The following is a 23,877-nucleotide window of genomic DNA, read 5'->3' as shown; positions in this document are numbered from 1 at the left end:
TATACATTTCAATTTATTTCATAAGTTATTTTCTAATGGTGTTCTAGTCCTGAAGACATTGTTAAAAAAAAAGGGCACAAATTCTAAATCAATTTAAGTGGATCACCACAAGAACAGCAGCCAGGACACTGGAATTCATGTGAATTTTTGGACATTATTTTAAATTGTAGCACATTTTCAATTCTTTAAATGTGTTATTAAGGTTACTGTAGTTGGCAGCCATAGGCGAGATTGCATGGACTGCTTAATGACCAACTTGTCTAGAGAAGCAATTACTTCTGAAAACATCTTCAGTTTGACATCTTAAAGTCATACTGCAGCAGGCTTCAGTGCAATAAAATGTTTCTTGAAACACAGAGCACAGCTTACTGCGGTTAAGAGGGATTTCTGTTGACACAGAAGCCTGCAGAAATACCACATTCACATGTCAAAAACAGAGTAGATTTAGATATAAATCATCATACACAGATTTGAATTAAAATAAATACAAATAGTTACCATTCCATCAAGAACTTATAAGTACCACCCCTGTTAGTTTTCAAACACACAGAAAAGACATGAAGTCATACCGAAACTATATTGTCCTTTGGGTATTAGTAAGTTATGAAAAAAAACATGCAGGTTTTGGCACAACTGTGTCCCTTAGCTTTTTATGAGATGCCTTCCTTTTCCAAATTTCAAAGTTATTAACACTCAACAACCTGGGGCATGCAATTACCTGAGTGGTTTATAGGGAGCGAATATGATATTGAAGATCAATGTCACAATTCCAGTATGTGTGTCCCGCTCTTTAGACAGGAGACAAAGAGCCACGGAGGACTCCAGCTGAGCTTTGTCTTCATCAGACTCGAACTGTATATCATACAGGAACTCCTCTGTAGTTGCAAGTCCTAAACAACCCCAAACAAACCAGATGAAGTGCAAACTTTAACACACTCTGACAAAATGAAACAACACATTTTGAATAAAGGGCAGTTTTTTAAAAATTATCTTCTGTAACATATGGTAAGGTTACAATTAACACACTGCTAACCATTGCTGTCTCCTCTGCTATACGTATTGTTGGAATATCTTTTTCAACATAATATACATTTTTTTCATATTTTGGTCATAAATCATAGGGAATGAAGACGAAAATAATTTCCAAAACTTATTTGGAGTGAATCGGTAGATGACAAACACTGTAAGGATTATGTCGTACTTCCAGTATTTGTATGTGCCTTACTCTTTTATTACATGACATTTATGACATTACATTACTAGCCATTTAAACAGGGAGATGCCTGATGCTGATAAAGTAGTAAAAGTTAAAAGCCTTCTTTTCGTTCCTTTCGCAAAAAATGGGAGGCTACACATTGCACAATGATTTTTATATTCATTCATTTATTCATTTATTTTATTTATATTAAACATCGCCTATGTCCCATATTGCAAATTTTGCTAAAAAAATATTATTTCTGTGTTATTTTATGTGTGTGCTCTTGCAAACTTGAATGTGTTTTTACAAAGACTGAAATGATCAATCTTGGTATTTTGTTTGCATCAAATCATATACTGGTTTTGACGCAGCGTCTAAATTATTGGGTCCTGGAAATGTTGGTCATACTCCTGTTTGTACGGTATTATGAAACAATAAAAACGAATCTAGCTTTTTACTTTTAACAAAAAATAAATAAATACATAAGATCTTACATGGTTTTATGCTGTGCAATCGCAGACGGTATTAGATAAAAATAAATGACACTATATTACAACTTTATAATCATCAAAAAGGTGCATAGTTTAACCACAGTTTTTAAAAAAAAAGCAACGTGGTAATTATACTATGATAACTTATGATAAACTCAACTCTCCATTTTACCTAATGGACTGAAAGAAAATGTATATTTATTTACTGTAGTAACAATATTATGTACAGTAGTCTCAGGGTACTGACACCCCTCGGGAAGCAAGCAAAGTGTTCTTATAGCCCAAGTGTTCTCTAAGACGGAGTTAGGCACCAGACACAATATGAATCGATAAATACATATTACTTGTCATGACACACGTGCATCAACATATGAAATGAACAGAATAAGTAAGAAAAGAAATAGGCAAGTGTATGTTAATAAACTATAATAATAAAGCAACAGATAAACTACCGTTAATAAACTGTCAAACTAAATTAACACAGCACCCCTACACACGTTACAAAATGCAGCAGCAATATACAAGACATGGACATTATTTAACAGAACGGGAAACACCAAATTGTTTGGCGACTTGTGTCTGATTCAGGTTTTTTTTCAAGAGCTCAAACAATTTCCAACGAGGTGCACTCGTGGAAATCAGAATACAAAACAATTCAATGATATGACGGCGGTTCTGGAAAGGTTTAATAAACCAATCAGTGTGCCTCAAGACAATGTCATGATGACAAGTTGCTTTTGAAAAGACTGAATAAACCATTTTAATTTAAGTTTGATAATGATGAGTTATCAGGTTACAAAACAGATTCCATTGTGAACAAATCGCTATCAGTGCCAAGAAGGTGTTCTTTTAAGCAAAGTTCCTGTTCCTTTAGCCGGAGCATTTACAATGGGAAAAATCTGTTTCACCACATGGGTGTTCTCTTATGCTAAGTGTTCTTTTGGGAGGTATTCCTTAATAGCTAGGTCACCATGACATTTGTTATGTACTGTGGTATCCACTACATTATAATGGCTTAGAATCAGAAAGAATGTTTGTTAAGAATTCATAGCAAGTTCCAGCACAATAATGCGACACCAGAACATACATGAATGCGCTTTCACTATATCTTTACCAAGGGAACTAGTCATTAATTATATACCAAGGGAACTAGTCATTAATTACATGTGGGATAACAGGAGACTTAGCCTACTTAGAATGAGGTAAAATAAATCACATAAAAAGAGACAAAAGCAACATATATTTCACTATTTATAGATAGCCAAAGGCATCGGTAACCTTGCCATTAAACCCTGATTGTCACATTACTGGCAAGAGTATCAGAGTATTGGCAAGAACAATCTCTAGAAACACCAATTTGAGGGTGTGCACACAACACTGCAGTACTTCCTGAACTAAACTGCATTCAACATTGGAAAGTGTACAGTGGAATTCTGATTCAAAGATAATAAGCTGTTACTGCAAGAATATCATTTATGGTAAGTTTTGCCAATTTGTCGATGAAACAAACTGGGCACTAGGATAAAAAAAGAAACACAACACAAATTCAGCATATGAACACGTTGATAAGCAATGACACAACTTAGATTAAAAAAAAAACTGGTAGGGAAATGAATGGCACAAAATGAATGGGATCTTTCTGGAACAGGATCCACAAATGAGCCTAGAAATATGGGCTTATTTACATACACAACTTAGACCATTAAAGCAATCCTGCAGGGGCAGTCTCAAAAGAGAGTGTTCCCTCTAAGGAAACTCACATTGAGTTTATTCCTGGTCTTTGAAAAAATAGAGAGAACTTCAGTCACAATGCTGGTAATTGAGCACCTTTCACAGGGACTAAAAAATAATTGCATTCATCACATAAACTGCATGAAGGTGTTAGCTGCACAGGTTTAATTGATAAAAAAAAAGAGAAATAAAAATAGATGAGAATTAATTATCTTTTCACAGAATTGATTCGTGAGAGTTGGAAAAATTACACTAAGGAAAATCTATATAATATAATATAACATTTAAAAAATTCCCTTGCTTTTTCCCCAGTATCGATTGGACAATACACAGCATTAGCTTTGCAGCAAAGAATGAGTTATGAAATGTTATCTCACAAAGCAGTGTCCATACTTGCTTTTACATCTCTGCAATTTGCAGCACTAATGAGAAGCTGTCACGAGGCTCTTGCAGCGAAAACAATGTGCCTGGAAATATTTCACACATTTATTTGACAGTGACCTTATCACGGTTATGTGATAGTAGGAACCCAATTCCATTCTGTTAAACCTGGGACTTCAAGTTAAAATATATTGAACAACCCACAAATGGATGGGGTAGACAAAAGTAATGGAGTAGGTTAAGCCCCAACAGAGTATAGCAACATTCCAGAGAGTGTTAGGAGCAGAAAGATACTAGCTGTGCCATGAAGTCATCTGCCCAATTATTCCTGTAATTAATGAAGGACCTCAAACCAGTTTAAAAATGTTTTTCTTTTTTCTTTTTTTTTTCTTTTTCTTTTTCTTGCATGCAGCATCCTCATGAGTAAAATAACTACAGCACTTGTGAGTGTTCTGTTCATATAACAATGCAATGTAAGGAAAATAAAGTATATTTAAAACAAAAATGCTAAATATGGGGAATGAATTTATTAAAATGCACCACTGCTTGACCTTTAATAGTTTCTTGGCTCAATAAAATTAATTTTCACGCTTTATGCAATCAACTTGTCCATCGATAGATGTGCTGCATGCAGAGTGCCTGGCTGATTACCGTCAGTCGCGTCTGTCAAAACAGCATGACTGAAAGTGCTTTCAGGGAAGGCTGGATATCTTTTATATCACTGGTGCTATTTTAAAAAAAACAAACAAAAAAAAAACGTTTTTCAGAGAATCTGAAAAAAAAGTTGTGATTTCTGTAGGAAGATAAAATTCTAGGAATGCTCTTTTATTCGTTTTTTTGTCCTACTGTCCTATAATAAAACAAATAGCATTCATGAGGTGAGATCTTCTTTAATTATCTGATTGGGGCTACTTGATTTACAGTAGACAAAAATATGCACAGCTTGTCCTTTCTGGGTTACCTATGACTGTTGTAAAAATAGCCTTTTAAAGGATACAGTAGCTGCCAATGTAATTTAATTTGTTTATTTTACATTTAAAAATAAAATATTAATAGTTTACAATTATTCTATATGAGTACGGTCGCTCCAGTGTTGAACTTTCTCTGTATTAGAATCTCCCTGCCATCATCTAAACCTGTAGAATCCTAGTACCCAGCTCCTTTTAAGTACTTCCTGATTTATGCTGTGACCTTTCAACTCTCCTGGCCCCATCTGCTTCAGAGGATTTTATAGGCTCAGGCAATGCCTGTTGGTATTAAAACCATTTAGAATGACTGTAAGGATTGAAATGACAGTATATCATACGTTAAAAAATGAAGCTGAGCTTTGGATCTATGAGAGAGACAATATTCTGTATCCTATTTAGATGCAGATCATGACTGTTGGCTAGCTCCAACTGTGTGAGACAGCAATCTGGAAACTCCCAAGTTCAGACACAATCTGACTTACAGTGATTTGATTTAGGTCACCATGGTCAATTACTCTTTTTTGTGTTTGATTGTGATCTGAAAACTTTTTGACTGTCTGACTTGAAAGTGTACTTAGGATGCAGATCACTAAGAACAGCCTGATTGTATGGTACTGAGATCTGGTGGCTAGCTGTACTGCTCTGCAATGACTGCATACAGTGGCTCTCAAAAGTATTCACCCCCCTTGGACTTTTCCACATTGTATTGTGTTACAACATGGAATCAAAATGGATTTAATTAGGAGTTTTTGCCACTGATCAACACAAAAAAGGTCCATAATGTCAAAGTGAAAAATAAAATCTACAAATTGCTCTAAATTAATTACAAATACAAAACAGAAAATAATTGATTGCATAAGTTTTCACCCCCTTGAGTCAATACTTGGTAGAGGCACCTTTGGCAGCAATTACAGCCATGAGTCTATTTGGATAAGTCTCTACCAGCTTTGCACATCTGGACACTGCAATTTTTGCCCATTCTTCTTTGCAAAATTGCTCAAGCTCCGTCAAGTTGGATGGGGACCTTTGGTGAACAGCAATTTTCAACTCTTTCCACATATTCTCAATTGGATTGAGGTCCGGGCTTTGACTGGGCCACTCCAGGACATTGACCTTTTTATTTTTAAGTCACTCCAGTGTGGCTTTGGCTGTATGTTTGGGGTCATTGTCCCAGGTCTCTTGCAGACTTCAGCAGGTTTTCCTCCAGGATTTACCTGTACTTTGCTGCATCCATTTTGCCCACTATCTTCACGAGCTTTCCAGGCCCTGACGCAGAGAAGCATCCCCATAGCATGATGCTTTCACCACCATGCTTCACGGTAGGGATGGTGTTCTCAGGATGATGTGCGGTGTTAGGCTTGCGCCAAACATAACGCTTAGCGTTGAGGCCAAAAAGCTCTATTTTGGTCTCATCAGACCATAGAATCTTCTTCCACTTGGTCTCAGAGTCTCGCACATGCCTTCTGGCAAACTCTAGCCGAGATTTAATGTGAGTTTTTTTCAACAATGGCTTTCTTTTTGCCACTCTCCCATAAAGGCCAGTTTTGTGAAGCATCCGGGCTATTGTTGCCGTATGCACAGTGTCTCCCAGCTCAGCAGTGGAAGACTGTAACTCCTTTAGAGTTGCCATAGGCCTCTTGGTGGCCTCCCTGACTAGTGCCCTTCTTGCCTGGATACTCAGTTTTTGAGGGCGGCCTGTTCTAGACAGATTCACAGTTGTGCCATATTCTCTCCATTTCTTAATAATGGACTTAACTGTGCTCCGGGGGATATTCAATGCCTTAGAAATGTTCTTATATCCTACCCCTGATTGGTGCTTTTGAAGAACCTTATTCCGGATTTGCTTTGAATGTTCCTTCGTCTTCATGATGTAGTTTTTGTTAGGAAATGTACTAACCAACTGTGGGACCTCCCAGAGACAGGTGTATTTAACCTGAAATCATGTGAAACACCTTAATTGCACACAGGTGGACTCCATTCAACTAATTATGTGACTTCTAAAGTCAATTGGTTGCACCAGAGCTTATTTAGGTGTGTCATAGCAAAGGGGGTGAATACTTATGCAATCAATTATTTCCTGTTTTATATTTGTAATTAATTTAGAACAAGTTTGCAGCCGTCTGCTATCACACAGAGCATTACAGTTATGTGTGGCTTCTCATTTCCAGTCGTGATTACTCACACCTGTTTTTCTTCCAATTTGTAAACTGTGGTATTGCTTGACATGTCGAAAAATACGAGGGTCTGATCAGCATTTCCGATCTCCAGAGGTGGAGAAGCCCTTATAAAAGTTTACAATTGTAAAAACAAAGTATACTGTAATACAGCATGTGAAAGTGTTGTAAGCCCATATAGGAATGGTAAAACATATTAAGAAACATGGCAAACCATGGGGAAAGCAAGGATGAGAAAACTGCAAAATTACAGTGAAAATGTACAAGGTAGTGGGGCTGAAGGAGCATGGAAATGCACACACCATGTTAGGCTTGACCTGGAGATAATATAAATAAGCCAATTTATTTTTTGCCACTGGAAAGGATCCATTACCCAGACTCCCAAGCCCACCAGAGGTACACTAAAACAACACCCTACCTTCCGTGACGTGCACCTCAGTCTGTATTCTATGTTGCTGCTTATTTATCAGACTCTCAGGCTTGGCTGTCACTACTGGAGAAGCAGAGGATCCTGGGACAGACCCAGTTAGCAGCACCTCAATTCGTTCTTCTATTCTGTTTCGGGCCTGACATCTGATTACAGCTGGAGAGACAACAGAAATGAAAGATTTTAGATAACATTTAACCTAGGGTTTACATAACTTTTTATGGGCTAATCTTGGTGGTGTTTTAGCAAACATATTTTGATGACTAAATAAGAGTTACCATGTCTTGTATATTCATGACTCCCAGTTTGAAGGAAATCAAATTTCCTCTTCCTAACATAACATCCTCCTATCAACATCGTGTGCCATTAAAAAGTAAACACCCAAAATGAAAGATAATGCTTACAAAGCATCAAAGAACCTCTGACAGCTCTTTACTGTGAACAAACACAATATAGCTGTTATTTCCTAAAATAAGCATTTAGTTATTATTTATTTATTATTGTTATTTGTTTATTTAGCAGACGCCCTTATCCAAGGCGACTTACAGAGACTAGGGTGTGTGAACTATGCATCAGCTGCAGAGTCACTTACAACTACGTCTCACCCGAAAGACAGAACACAAGGAGGTTAATTGACTTGCTCAGGGTCACACAATGAGTCAGTGGCTGAGGTGGGATTTGAACCAGGGACCTCTTGGTTACAAGCCTGTTTCTTTAACCACTGGACCACACAGTCTCCTAAAACTTGTTTCTTTTAATTCATGATTACAAAATATCATATCCTCACACTTGTTGGAAAATACTGTTACAAAAATGCATTATCTAAATGTGTAAAAATTGGCAACATTATCACTAAATGTCAACATCTTGGGGTTCATCCAAAAGTATCATAAATTACAGCAAGCATACACCGAATGCTCTTTTTCAACATAAAAAGGCTGACATCAGAAATGTAATTACACACATAGTTAATGTTAAAACAGGCGCTTTTGACTGATTTATTATATCCTATATTTAAAGCTTGAAATTTTCAGTTTTTAAAAATTTTCAAAACGCATCATTTTTTTGTTTCTGTAATAAATTGCATGTACGTTTGCTATACATATACAAAGGTTCATTTACTGTGTTGAAGTGAGGAGGTTCACATTTAGGATTCAGGCACTGTAGAACTCTGGATTCATTTTGAATCCGAGAATTATGAGAAATAATGATCATAATCTGTAAGGTATGTATCTGCCTAATATTAGTACATTTTACCATGACCATGAATAGAAATTGTTTAGATTGTACCCAGGTAGTTATATAATTAAATATATAACAACACAGACTCTAAAATCAGACTAATTTGATGATATTTTAACTAGTCACAGATTTCCATTCACTCACAGATCAATTATTTGTGTAAATGTATGTTAAACCATTTTGTTTGATATTGGGCCAGTATTATAAGCTGGTCCAACTGGTCAGTCTTTTTATATTTTTATTGACAAGAATTCTTCACTTTGAAAGATCAATTACAAAATTATTTATTTATTTCTTCTGACATTGGGTTTATACAATATTTAATACACGTCTTGCATATTTTTCCATATTGCAGGAGAGAACATTGCAAGTGTCATTCAAGATGCCATTAAAGAGTGGGGTATTCCTATATCTACAGTTCCACCTATTGGACTGTCCAGCAATATGGACAGTGCTGGAGTAGTTCTTGGATACAATATGCACTTTAAATGCTATACACACACAATAAATCTTGCACCACAAAAGTGTCTCGAATTTAAAGATGTGTCAAATACTCTTGTCCGCATTTGATGCATTGTTTCATTTTGTACAGATGCACCACTGCAACTTCTATGCTGAAAAGACAGGCAGAGATGTTGGCACTTCCTAAACACAAGCTGATCACTGATGTTTGCACCCGTTGGAACAGTGCCTATGACATGATTGAGAGCTTTTTGGAGATGCAGTGTGCAGTGATAGCAGCTCTCGGATCCACACATTGCCAGATGCAGACGTAAGTCTAGCTGAAGAGATAATGGTCTGTCTGAAACTTCTGAAAGAAATCACAACAATCCTGTGCTGTGAGACAGTTCCAACACTGTCCATTGTGCTGCCACTGCACCACAAGCCACTAGATAGTGATATGAAGCCCAATGAAGGAGATTCAAAGGCAGTGTTACAGATGAAGAAGCTTGACAGATAAAGCTTGGCCTTGTGGAAGAGGAAGTGAGACTACAAGAGTCTGTCAGCAGTTTCTTTGAATGAGATCCCGTGACATGGTGGAGGGTGAATGAACCTAAACTTCCACTTTCTTTGCTGCAAAGTGCCTCTTGTGCATTCCAGCCACAAGTGTACCATCAGAAAGGGTCTTCTCTGCAGCAGGAGGTATTGTCACTGCTCAGAGGGTTTTCTGAAACCTAGACATGTTGGTACACTCATCTTCTTGAAAAAGAATATGGTGTAGGCCTAAAAAGAATGGCAGGTTTAATGTACTTTATTGCAGGTGTAAAGTGTAATTATTTGTTTTATGTTGGAAAGTTATGTTTTTATGGCAGTAAAGGTCTATTAAATTATTAACAGCAGAGAATGGCAAAAAAGGCATATCCATAAAATGTTCCTATTAAATACTGTTAATAAAACTTACCAGGTGATGACCTAGAAAGGACTGCCTCTGGGATTCCATGAATAGGATACACCCATCGAATTTCTTTGATACTTCCATTGTTTCCAGCCCTCCTGATGCTGAGAATACAAAGACTATGTAATTATAATTTCTAAGCAATTATATTTTGAAACAATAATAAAGTACAGTATTTAAGGTTACGAAATAACCCTTAAAAACAATTCCAAAGGACTTCATTTTCGCACCACTCAGAAGAATTGGTGCTGATTTGACACTGCCTTTTAATGTGTACCATTGTGCCGTCCTTTTAAACACTAAAATCACAGGAAATGGCACATTTATTAAATCCTGCCTATACAACTAAAATAAAATTATTATAAAAAATGAAACTTGAAATCTTGAAAAAGGCTTCTAGTCGAAATGTGTCATTTAATTTATTGTGTTTCTTTTAGTATTTCTAAATGTAAAAAGTATATAACATTATGTTTTATCTGCTATTTTTCCAGTACTATTTACCTTCCTGGTTTACTATCGGGTTCTGGCCCATCATAAGCCCAGCTTCCTCCATCTTCCTTTACAATGCGAACAACAACCAAACTTTCATACAGCCTCATAGTGTCCGGTGTAAAAACCAATGGGATGTCCATCTTCTCTTTTGGGGTCAGAAGAATTCCTAAAAATAAAAATACAATTAATAAACACAATCAATGTTGATTACAGTACATATTAAACATAATAAGCATTGAACTTTAAATATTGTAAAATCACTCTGACTGAGAATCTCCCATCTGCATTTTGACAGCTAAGCTGATTTCCAATCTGCATATCTTAACAGCTTTTAAGAAAGTTCTTGCAGCTTCTTCAAATATATACTATCAAACCATGACAGCACTGCACAAAATGCCTTCACATGAAGCTCATAGGCAGAAGATTGACAAGGACAATACATTTAGAACTTTGTTTTTTTATAGGTATTATGCAGTTGGTGTTTAAGTGTGGAAAGTTTCTTTTGTTTTCTATAGATGAATCATTTTAAAAATGTAAATGTCTACTTCAACAACAAAAACGCAACAAGCTATCACCTGAATTTGATACATGACCCTTATTTTGTCATGGACATTTGACGGAATGTGTCTCACATCAAGAAGTGAATCGACCCACACAACTCTACTCCAGGATATTGCAAACAGAGGTTGCTGATACTGACCCCATCGAGCTACAAGACAGCCAGTATGGCTTAAGGATTATATACAGTATGCAAGGCATGAAGAACATGGGGCAGAATAATCCTTGATTGAGTCTTGGTTAAGGCTGAGGCGATGCATCAATTTAACATATCGTTTGACAACTATCGATAGTCAAGCCTGTGCATCGTTTTTATGTAAAGGGTTTAAGCAAAGGTAAGTATTTATTTTGTATAAAATTCGGAATCTGCAATTATTTTTGGCATTAACCACAGAGCTTCTCTGCTCCCCTCAGGTCTGACTCACTGAATCTGCATGCGATTGAGCTCACCTTCTCCCCCCTGCCCAGGCCCTGTGAGTGTTTACTGATGGGATTGCATCTGTGCAGGAATCTTCAAAGTAACAGAACAAGTTAAGAGCGTTGTGTTAGAATTACAAATACTGTATCGACCGACCTGCAATGCCTTCCGATGTTTGGCCATTATTTTCAAAAGTAAGACGTTAAGAAAGAAAAGTAAAGAAAGTAATGTTTGGGATACTCCGGTAACACAACTAATCTGCGTGACCATTTAATGAGATGGCACCCTACAAAACTTCAAACAAAATCTGCATTTATTTGTCTGCCCCTAAGTAAAACTACCCCTAAGTAAAAATGAAGAAAGTAAAAATGGTATCTTTGGTCATACGGGGCAGCAGTGTGGAGTAGTGGTTAGGGCTCTGGACTCCTGACCGGAGGGTCGTGGGTTCAATCCCAGGTGGGGGACGCTGCTGCTGTACCCTTGAGCAAGGTACTTTGCCTAGATTGCTCCAGTAAAAACCCAACTGTATAAATGGGTAATTGTACGTAAAAATAAATGTGTAAAAAATAATGTAATTGTATGTAAAAATAATGTAAAAATAATGTGATATCTTGTAACAATTGTAAGTCGCCCTGGATAAGGGTGTCTGCTGAGAAATTAATAATAATAAGTATTAAGCATCCCAACAACGCCAGCCCCTAGTGAGCAGGTATTCAGTAATGCTGGGCAGATTGTAAGCAAGTGCCAGTCATCGCTTCAATTAAAACAAAATGTGGACATGTCACAAAGACGGCCAGAGTGGGTGGCGTCAGACCAGACAGGAATTCAAACAAAGAGACGGTGGTTGTGATGAGCTGAGTGCAATGGCTGCACTCAGCGTTTATTAACAAATAAAAGGTTTGAACAACGGAATACAAAACAGGACACGGCACTACACGCCAAAATAAATAGACAAACAAAACGGACTACACAGACAAACGGTGCACGGAGACAAACAAACACGGTGAGTGAAAACACTTAACTATTCTTCTTCTTATTATTACCTCCGTCTCCAATCCCGTTCTCCACTCACTGAACACCTAACAACCCCGACTGAGTGCTACGTGTCTCTATATATACTGTTGTGCTGGGATTCAATTACTAATTAATTATTCACTTGAATCCCAGCACGTGAATTAATTCTGTGCAACCCCGTGCTCACATATTATATTTTAAATGCACGTGCGTGATGTGCAATCCCGTGCCTAAATACAAATATACACTTTTTAAATACACGTGAAACACAGACCCGTTTATATCCCGTGTACCAATGACTATACACCAACATTAACACACGCACGCAACACACAAATGCACACAGGGACGGGGCACATTGCCACATATACCCCCCCTTGTGCGCAGCACACATGGCCTCAACGGCCACCTCCCCCCTTAAAAATCCAGCAGTCCAGGACAAAGTCTCGGGCTGGGAAGGGAGGCTTCAGTGGGCCCATGGCTGGCCATGCTGTCAGCACCCCTGCCGGTAGTGGCACGGCTGACAGCCTGTTGGTCCCGTCCTGCAGCGAAAAAGCTGCGGGGGCAGGTGGTCCCCCGACCTCCCCCTTCTTTGTAGCCGGCAGCTCCCTCCTGTGGGGCTCCGGCCACAAGAACTCCTGCAGCGAAACTGCTGCTGGGGAAAGTGGTCTCCAGACCTCGTCCCCCTTCTTTGTAGCCGGTAGCTCCCTTTGGTGGGGCTCCGACCACAGTACTGCCGGCAGCGAAGAAGCTGCAGTGGGAGCAGGTCTCCGGACCTCCCCCACGATCTCCGGCAGCTAAACTGCTGCAGTGGGAGCAGGTCTCCGGACCTCCCCCACGATCTCCGGCAGCGAAACTGCTGCAGTGGGAGCAGGTCTCCGGACCTCCCCCACGATCTCCGGCAGCGAAACTGCTGCAGTGGGAGCAGGTCTCCTGACCTCCCCCACTTTCTTCGTGGCCGACAACTCCCCTTGGTGGGGTTCCGGCCACAGTACTTCCTGCTGCGATGCGGAGCAACTAGCAGCCCCAAGCAATGCGGCACGGCTGGCAGCCCCAGGCGAGGGTGAAGCGTGGCAGGGAGTCAGGACTAGCCGGGATGCGGGTGTTGGCCCTCTTCTCGGCCTCTGCGACCAGGCGATTCTTACCCATGCTTCCCTCAGCAGCCTATGCAAGGGCTGCGGAGGGCCGCCAGCTTCACGCCCTGGTCTTTCTGGTGAAGGGAGAGGCAGCTCCTGCTTCTCTCCCCCTGATGGTGATGGAGGCAGAGGCAGCTCCCGCTCCTCTCCTCGTGATGGTGGGGAAAGTGATACCAGCAGGCATTCATCCTCTGCTGGTGGGGGAAGTGATACCAGCAGGCATTCATCCTCTGCTGGTGGGGGAAGTGATACCAGCAGGCATTCACCCTCTGCTGGTCGACAGGGACCCAGCAGGCATTCACCCTCTGCTGGTGGACATGGCGGAGGCAGAGGCAGCTCCTGCTGCTCTGCTCCTGCCGGTGGAGGTGGCGGAGGCAGAGGCAGCTCCTGCTGCTCTGCTCCTGCCGGTGGAGGTGGCGGAGGCAGAGACAGCTCCGGCTGCTCTGCTCCTGCCGGTGAAGGTGGGAGCAGCGTGTAGTCTCCTGGCGACGGAGGTGGGAGCAGCATGTCGTCTCCCCCTTTTTCAGGGGACTGGTGCTGCTCTGCCTCTCTTGCAGGGGACTGGTGCGGCTCTGCCTCGGAAGGGGAAACCAGCAGGCATTCTTCCTCTGCTGGTGGAGGTGGGACCAGCAGGCATTCTCCCTCTGCTGGCAGCTTGGTTCCTAGGGTTATGGAAGCCCCGACTTTCCTCTCTTTGGGCTGTGGACGCACCGACTCCTCCCTTTTGGGCTGTGGACGCACCGACTCCTCCCTTTTGGGCTGTGGACGCACCGACTCCTCCCTTTTGGGCTGTGGACGCACCGACTCCCCCCTCTTGGGCTGTGGACGTTCGGGCTCCCCCCACTCAGGCGTAGGACGTTCGGGCTCCTCCCACTCAGGCGTAGGACGTTCGGGCTCCTCCCACTCAGGCGTAGGACGTTCGGGCTCCTCCCACTCAGACGTAGGACGCTCGGGCTCCTCCCACTCAGGCGTAGGACGCTCGGGCTCCTCCCACTCGGGCGTAGGACGCTCAGGCTCCTCCCACTTGGGCTGTGGATGCTCAGGCTCCTCCCACTTGGGCTGTGGACGCTCAGGCTCCTCCCACTTGGGCTGTGGACGCTCAGGCTCCTCCCACTTGGGCTGTGGACGCTCAGGCTCCTCCCACTTGGGCTGTGGACGCTCAGGCTCCTCCCACTTGGACTGTGGACGCTCAGGCTCCTCCTCATAACTGCGGAAGGGACAGTTGGCGAACAGATGATCCTGGTCGCAGAGGAGGCACCCCGGCGTTGGCTTGTTAGATCGCCGTGGATGTCTGGCCCTTAGGCGGCACTCCTCCTCCCTGTCCTTCACCTCTTTATCCTCCTTCCATCCCATTTTATTTATTTATATATATATTTTTTTTGTAATCCAACATTTTTTTTTTTTTTTTTTTTTTTTCACAAAACCCCCCCTCCTGGTCTGACGCTTGGAGGCGCTATTATCCCACGATGACACCACGTGTCACAAAGACTGCCGGAGTGGGTGGCGTCAGACCAGAATCAGGAACACAATAAACAGAGAGATGTGGTTTGGTATAAGCTGGGCGCGTGATCGCGCTCAGCATTTAATAAACAGAAAATAAAAGGTTTGAAACACAAAAACACGGGACACGGCACTACACGCCAAAATAAATAGACAAACAAAACGGACTACACAGACAAACGGTGCACGGAGACAAACAAACACGGTGAGTGAAAACACTTAACTATTCTTCTTCTTATTATTACCTCCGTCTCCAATCCCGTTCTCCACTCACTGAACACCTAACAACCCCGACTGAGTGCTACGTGTCTCTATATATACTGTTGTGCTGGGATTCAATTACTAATTAATTATTCACTTGAATCCCAGCACGTGAATTAATTCTGTGCAACCCCGTGCTCACATATTATATTTTAAATGCACGTGCGTGATGTGCAATCCCGTGCCTAAATACAAATATACACTTTTTAAATACACGTGAAACACAGACCCGTTTATATCCCGTGTACCAATGACTATACACCAACATTAACACACGCACGCAACACACAAATGCACACAGGGACGGGGCACATTGCCACAGGACACTATAATGTTCCTTAACACAGTTAAAATATAAGCCACGGACAACAGTCTTGTTATTAAACTGTTGTGGACAGGAATAACTTTTTTAAAATGAGTTTTTTTCTCTTGATTGGTTGTTACTTTGACTGTTATGGATTTAAACAACTTTCCTTCAAGCCTGCTGCAATCATGGATGCAGTGACCTTGAAGGTTAATGGTTACATTTCTATTTCAGGGAACCAGAGTTATGAGAATAACTTAACAGTCCCTTTCAAATACTAAATGTAACCATTGCCGCATGGGTAAGTGTACCAAAGCCTTACCAAAGCCGTTGCAAGGCAAGATTGCAGAACGCCAAGAGGCCGCCTTGTGTGTTATCATACAGAACCCCAGTAACAAGTAGCTAAGGCTAAAACATTGTAAGGGTTGACTGAGAAGCTGTCCTTAATACTGTAGTTCCAAAGCCAGGGTTTTGAGGATCCACGACATGTAGAACCTAGTAAAGGTATGGGGGAGTAGCCCACACCGCTGCATTGCAAATGTCCTTGACATATGCCCTCTGGAATAAAGCCCACAAAGTTGCCATGCCCCTGGTGGAATGGGCAGTGAGCTTTCCTGGTGGGTAGTAACCAAAATATTTATGTATTTACTTTTAATAAAAAATGCATTGGATTTTCTTTAGCTACTTCTATAACACTCCATATTATGCTATGGCATCTTTCATGGAGAGTAATGCTTTCAAAAATCTTTTAAGGTAGCATGATATTTGTTCTCATTACCAAAGGACCACCATATCTATTAGGGGAAAAAGTGCAAAGAAAATAATCCAGGTAATATAATGTGTGTAGGTTTGGAGGTCTAGCAAATTTATATCTATTGTGTTGCCTTAGTTAGATGGTAGTTAGATTTAGAGCTTATAGTTTAGAGCTAGAAGATGCACATTCCTTTCAGAGTAAAATTAACAATCATCACATACTTTATAAGGAACTTTATACCTTATAAAAAAGGCAGAATCAAACTCAGAAATGTTAGGTTTGGAATCTATTTTGTAATAAATATCGATCTGGCAAAAAGGCATTTTCCTGCTAGTAATTAAAACAGCATGTGGATATAAATGACATATGTCAGCTCTGTTATACAGTAGCTTTGGGGGAAAAGTATTTATTTATTTATTTTAACACAAAAAAATACCCTGGTGGGAGAATGTAAGGAGGATTACATATCTGGTGGGAACAGCTTGTAAACAAAGTATAATGAAAATAAATATATGTGAAAAAAATAGTTAAAACAGTGTGGCAGAGAAATGGTTTTACTGGACAACGCTCAGAATGGAACGGAATTGAGAAAGTCATAGAATACAGCTGTGTACCAAAAATTAGACAATGACAAAAAAGTGTTTCCATAAAAGTGTCTCCATACCCCAGAAAAGTTAAAGTCATATTAGGTCAGCGGTCAAAGCATGGCTGTCAAAACACATTTAGCATACTCTGCTAATATGAAGTCATACTTTACATAGTACCTGAGATAGGAAATGTTGTCCCTGGGAGGTTTGAATTAGTGAATCACAGAGTATGAAGCCAATGTCTCAGCGTGTCACAGGTCAAAGTGAAGGGGACTGTTAGATTTTCCCTGAGAGTATGCTAACATTGAAAATGGTTTATGAGATGTTAGCAGTTGAAGTAGCACGGTGTCTGTTATACGGTTTTTACAGGGATTTACACAATCGCAGTCACAAAAAACAACAACAAAAAAAATCAAACAAAGTAACCAAAATCATAATAGTTATTGAAATGGCAGTAATAAAACACAACTTATTGCCATATAAATAAAGACAAAATGATATTACAGCTATTTTCAAAGTGCATTTTCTTGGTAATCTCTCAAAACGAATGCAGTAATAGCTTCAGAAAATCAATATACTTCCACAACCTGACTTGTTACTGAAAATATAACTCATTCCAATCTTCAGTCATCACTGTAATATTTCTGATATGTATGAGATTTACACAGTGCCTCTGGAAAACAACAATTATTAAATAATATCTAAATAACTTGATAAAAACATGTTGAATGTCACAATTTTCATTACTAATAAATCACAGTGTTCATTTTACTTTTATGTTAAACCAGAACTAGAATTTGATTTACTTTATAGTTTGAGGGAGAAGAGGAGGTTATGCAATTAACAGAGGGCATTTGGGGTAACTTTTACATGTATTCAATAAAGCAGTTCCAGTCCTGTCGGGTAATTTCACTGAAGGCTTACTGGGTATATTTAAATAATTAAGCACTTTCCGACCAGGTCAGATGCTTTAATTGGTTCACTTTAATAATAAAGAACACAGTTGAAACAAAGATTTGGACTGGAAGGGTCAATGTTGCCTACTCCCTAGGTTAACATATTCTTTCACATTTGCTTGGTTTATTTCCATAAATATTTTCCTCCAGCTAAAACGTTAATTGATTTGGCCCCACTTCAGGGGTCCTGCTTAATTATCATCATCCAACACTAAGCAGAGCACAACAATGCCATGCTCCAGTAAGGAAGATAAATGGTAATGAAATGGGATTACACAAGCATTCATGGTTTCTACAGTGTGTTCTAATTCGGATGGGCTGGTGAGAGACAGCAGGGCTAACAAGCAGAGAGCAGACACTAAAAAGGATAGGAAAGGCTTGAAAACAATAGTGAGGGAAGATTAAGGTAACATGTTAACAAAGACTAAAGGGAATTTAAAGCAGGTCTAGGAGGAAACAAAGTTTGGGTCTGACATTTGGATTGGTCATGTTAATAATACTTTAGCACAAACGTATTTACCTCAAACACTTTAACCCTTTAAGGAACTTGCTGCATTTGACTCTTTTCCTATAAAAATTCACAACAAATCTATTTTTTAAAGTATCATCTTGGAATTGGTATCCTTTTTTCAGAACACTGGGGAACATTATAAAGTACTTCGGAAACCATAAAAATGTATCTCTTTTTATTCCAGCACTATATTTAGTATATATACAGTACACCATCGCTATAATGGCTTTCATTATAACGAACCTTCGGCTATAACAAACCTGGCCCCTGGACCCCAAAAAAACAAACAACATACAGACGTGCTCAAATTTGTTGGTACCCCTCCACAAAAAACGAAGAATGCACAATTTTCTCTGAAATAACTTGAAACTGACAAAAGTAATTGGCATCCACTATTGTTTATTCCATATTTAATAGAAATCAGACTTTGCTTTTGATTTTTTATTCAACATAATATTGTAAATAATAAAACAAATGAAAATGGCACGGACAAAAATGATGGGACCTCTAACCTAATATTTTGTTGCACCTTTAGAGGCAATCACTGCAATCAAACGTTTTCTGTAGCTCTCAATGAGACTTCTGCACCTGTTAACAGGTAGTTTGGCCCACTCTTCCTGAGCAAACTGCTCCAGCTGTCTCAGGTTTGATGGGTGCCTTCTCCAGACTGCAAGTTTCAGCTCTGTCCATAGATGTTCAATAGGATTCAGATCAGGACTCATAGAAGGCCACTTCAGAATAGTCCAATGTTTTGTTCTTATCCATTCTTGGGTGCTTTTAGCTGTGTGTTTTGGGTCATTATCCTGTTGGAGGACCCAAGACTTGTCACTGAGACAGAGCTTTCTGACACTGGGCAGTACGTTTTGCTCCAGAATGCCTTGATAGTCTTGAGATTTCATTGTGCCCTGCACAGATTCAAGGCACCCTGTGCCAGGCGCAGCAAAGCAGCCCCAAAACATAACCAAGCCTCCTCCATGTTTCACTGTAGGTATGGTGTTCTTTTCTTTGAAAGCTTCATTTTTTCATCTGTGAACATAGAGCTGATGTGACTTGCCAAAAAGCTCCAGTTTTGACTCATCTGTCCAAAGGACATTCTCCCAGAAGGATTGTGGCTTGTCAATATGCATTTTAGCAAATTCCAGTCTGGCTTTTTTATGTTTTTCTGTCAAAAGTGGAGTCCTCCTGGGTCTTCTTCCATGGAGCCCACTTTAGCTCAAAAAGCGACGGATGGTGCGATCAGAAACTGACGTACCTTCACCTTGGAGTTCAGCTTGTATCTCTTTGGCAGTTATCCTTGGTTCTTTTTCAACCATTCGCACTATCCTTCTCTTCAATCTGGGGTCGATTTTCCTCTTGCGGCCATGCCCAGGGAGGTTGGCTACAGTTCCATGGACCTTAAACTTCTTAATAATATTTGCAACTGTTGTCACAGGAACATCAAGCTGCTTGGAAATGGTCTTGTAGCCTTTACCTTTACCATGCTTGTCTATTATTTTCTTTCTGATCTCCTCAGACAACTCTCTCCTTTGCTTTCTCTGGCCCATGTTCAGTGTGGTGCACACAATGATACCAAACAGCACAGTGACTACTTTTCTCCATTTAAATAGGCTGAATGACTGATTACAAGATTGGAGACATGTGTGATACTAATTAAATAAACTAATTAGTTAATTAATTAGAAATATCACTATAATCCAATTATTTATTATCTTTTCTAAGGGGTACCAACAAATGTGTCCAGGCCATTTTAGAATATCTTTGTAGAATAAGCAATAATTCATCTCTTTTCACAGCTTCTTTGCTTTATTCTATGACATACCAAAGGCATGCAAGTATAAATGATAAAATAGCTTTTAATTTCATCACTTTTCAGGAGGAATGAAGCATTATTTCAATGAGCTGTAAGGGTACCAACAAATTTGAGCACGTCTGTATATCATGTTGCAACAAAGCTGGAAACTATATTGATCGTTTGAAAAAGTGAGTAATGCAGACATATCTGTGTCGTGAATATAGGGTGTCAAAAAGCATTCTGTTTTCTGGCTTGTTCTGCAACCATGCGGCAAAGCAAAATTGATTAAAACAACAACAACAACAACAACAACAACAACAATAACAAAAACTTGAGGATCTGATTAACTTTTCATGTCAGGTTGATTTGGAATAAAAGCTCAGTTTGGGATTCTTGCATGTTGGATTGAGATTTGGTGCACTTCGAAATGATTTATGACAGATTGATTTTAAATAAAAGTTCAGCTTCAATTCGGGATTCTTGCTTTTGTACTGCGTTTTAATTTGTTAACGAATAGGATAAAGCAAAGGTAGAATACTGCAAACATGAGACGAACAGGTAAGAGTAATTCTACTTTTAGTCACAATCTCATCTCATTAACTTACTCCAACAGTTTATCGTTCATTTTTTATTGTCCTTTCGCTATAACGAACTCCTCGATATTTTCTCAATAAATATTTATAAATAAAATAGTTCTCATTCCATTATTATCATTAATAATAAAAAGAAAACCGAACTGATATTTATTTTGTTCATGAAACATTATTTACTTGTTTCTACATATTTATAAATGTTGCAAAAACATATATATTAAAACACGAGACTGAATAAATGTTCTAATATAATTAAGTCAAATACATTGGATTCACAGTTTTTTTTTATTTCTTTCTTATCTCTAAACAAGTTTCTCTGATGATTTCTCTCTACGTGCTGCTGCAAAAAATATCTACTAAAAATGTTGATACACCTTTCGAAATTAAAGCCAAGCATTATTTAATTTAACAATATTTACGAATATGCTTAAAATCTCTAACAACACTGACCTTCACTACCTTAGGGCTGTGGTTAATTATTGAACACTTTACCTTGTGTTTGCTTCAGGGGGAGGCGGAAAGCAGACTCCTTGCTGATTGACTGTCGTAGAATAGAAGTACTAAGGCGGTGCATGGTCTGTTCCTGATCTGATGAAGAAATAACATTTTGTCACAGTGTATTGTCACAGATAATGGAAAAATCTGAATTAGGCTTCAACAGAAATGTGCACACCAAAAGTTAAAGTGAATGGTTCAGTCCTTTTAAAACATCTTAGTCATGGTACTTTTGTTGTGATTAAGTTAACCTCAGTAATTTTTTGAATATCTGGACTGATGCGAGCATTCCTATATATCAAGCAATCTACACTATGAGGCTTTTCCTCCCTATCTTTTTTTTTCTTCAACTTTTATTTGTGTGTTTATTTGTTTTATTGTTTTCAAGACAAGGCAAAACAAAAGAATAAAATAAAAATACAATACAATGAAAATAAATACATAAAAAGTATTCATTACATTTCCATCACATTGGCTTTTGATATACAATAAGTACTTAAAATTCCATAGCAGTCTTCATCAATGGTATATCAAACAGAAATAAAATTAAAATAACAAACAGGGTTGGTCAGTGTATCGCATTCATTTTATATTCAACCTTATATTTTCCAATAAAAGGCAATCTCAGAAGATGTCATAATCATGTATACAGTAGGCATGAATTAATTATAATTCTAGGATAGCAGTAAGCGGCGCCCATCTCTCTGTAAATCTGGAGCAAGTATATGTGGTTTCTACCTTCCACAATCTCAGGTATTACTCCCAGTATTGCTACCTGGGGACTGCTAGGGAGGATTACTCCCAAAACCTTATTGATGGTCTGGAAAATAGATTCCCAAAACCTATCCAATTTGGGGCAGGTCCATAACATATGGAGGTGGTTACCCACCTCTCCACAACCCCTCGAACAGTCACCAGGCAAAGCAGGGTTAATCTTTGTCACTATCTGCGGGGTCCTAAAATATCTACTTACAACTTTCCACTGAAATTCCTGCCATATATTTGCATTGGTAACTTTGTGAGCCTCACTGCATAGGCCTTTCCACATTTTAAGTGTGATTTCCTGTTGCAGTTCGGCTTCCCATTTTCTTCTAATACAATATGTATTGTTCCGTACCATAGAAGTTAGGGCTTGTTACATACCAGCTATTTTTCTGTCCACTATATTCCCCTTTCTAGATTTTAATAAAGTATTGCTCAATAGGTGAAGGAGTATTCGTTACTTTCCCCCAATCTTTGTGGTTAAATAAATAGTGTCTAAGTTGTAGGTATCGAAAAAAATCAGTCTGAGGAAGTTGAAAGTCTGTTCTTAATTGTTCAAAAGATTTTAATTGACTACCCTGTAATAACTGGTGTTCAAATTACAAATTTAAGTGAGACCATTTTCTAAACCCTGCATCAAGTGACAAATGCACAAAATCATTAACATGGGCAATACTTGTTAGTGTAGAAATTAACATGGGCAGATGGTAAGTTCGGTGCACTCTGTTCCAAACCTGAAACATAAACAGAGACCATCTACCCACAGAGCCACCCATCCTCTTCCCTCCCATCAATGGGACTGCTGACAATGGGACCTGTGTGCATTTATACAGATCCCCAGATGTTGTAGGCCTTCAATCGCTTCCCAAGCAGAGTAGAATATTTTCATGTCGCTGTCCAGGAGCACCTTCAATCTGGCAGAGTAGGGAGACTGGAACTTAATGTTTCGCTCTCTGAGTTATTTTTTAATATCTGCATTCTTTCCTTCTGCGTTGAGATTCGTTTCCCTTGGTACCTGAGCTCCTTCTTGCCCCATGACTTGAAAAGAATTTGTTGTTTTGTTTGAAAATTAAGAAATTTCAAGACAATTGATCTTGGCGGAGCATTTGGGTCAGCTGGCCGTGGTGGTAGCGATCTGTGTGCCCTCTCAATGTTTAATTTGAGATCACTGTCAGTTTTAGGAGCTCTTTAAGAAAGGTTTCAATTAATCTGATCATGTTGTCCCTTTCTGTACTTTCTGGCACCCCATAAATTCGCAGATTGTTTCGTCTTGCTCGGTTTTCTGTTTCTTTACATCTTTCCTCCAGCTGCCTTTCCCTCTGAAGTAGATAATTTAACTTAGTCTCTCATCTCTGATAGAACTATCCTCAGTTTCACTGATTCTGCTTTCGGCTTCTCCGATTCTTTTGTCGAGTCTTGAAACTGAATGTTTTATTTCTTTCACAGATTCTTCTACTCTCTCAAGACTGATGTTAACAACTTTGCAGTGTTTTTTCAATTCAGCTAGAACAGTCTCCATTTCACTCATCTTATTATTATTATTATTATTATTTATTTCTTAGCAGACGCCCTTATCCAGAGCGACTTACAATTGTTACAAGATTTCACATTATACAGAGATCACATTATTTTTACATACAATTACCCATTTATACAGTTGGGTTTTTACTGGAGCAATCTAGGTAAAGTACCTTGCTCAAGGGTACAGCAGCAGTGTCCCCCACTGGGGATTGAAC

At 39.3% G+C, this 23,877-nt stretch overlaps 1 protein-coding gene across 2 annotated transcripts in view; it reads right to left on the bottom strand.

Moving 5' to 3' along the window:
• LOC117405785 (cilia- and flagella-associated protein 47-like) overlaps positions 1 to 23,877 on the bottom strand; it is a 178,965-nt gene that overhangs the window by 6,143 nt on the left and 148,945 nt on the right. For both annotated transcript variants that reach the window (XM_059030139.1, XM_059030140.1), the window contains exons 57-61: positions 21,377 to 21,472; positions 10,510 to 10,666; positions 10,015 to 10,112; positions 7,362 to 7,526; positions 719 to 890 (exon numbers count right to left, since the gene is read on the bottom strand). In XM_059030139.1, coding sequence (XP_058886122.1) covers positions 719 to 890; positions 7,362 to 7,526; positions 10,015 to 10,112; positions 10,510 to 10,666; positions 21,377 to 21,472 — 688 coding nt within the window. The remainder of the gene's footprint in view (positions 1 to 718; positions 891 to 7,361; positions 7,527 to 10,014; positions 10,113 to 10,509; positions 10,667 to 21,376; positions 21,473 to 23,877) is intronic.

Source organism: Acipenser ruthenus, chromosome 9, assembly GCF_902713425.1.
Source record: "Acipenser ruthenus chromosome 9, fAciRut3.2 maternal haplotype, whole genome shotgun sequence".
In the NCBI taxonomy this organism is placed as follows: domain Eukaryota; kingdom Metazoa; phylum Chordata; class Actinopteri; order Acipenseriformes; family Acipenseridae; genus Acipenser; species Acipenser ruthenus.
Note: the sequence above shows the minus strand (reverse complement) of the source record. Positions and strands in the feature narration are given on the sequence as shown.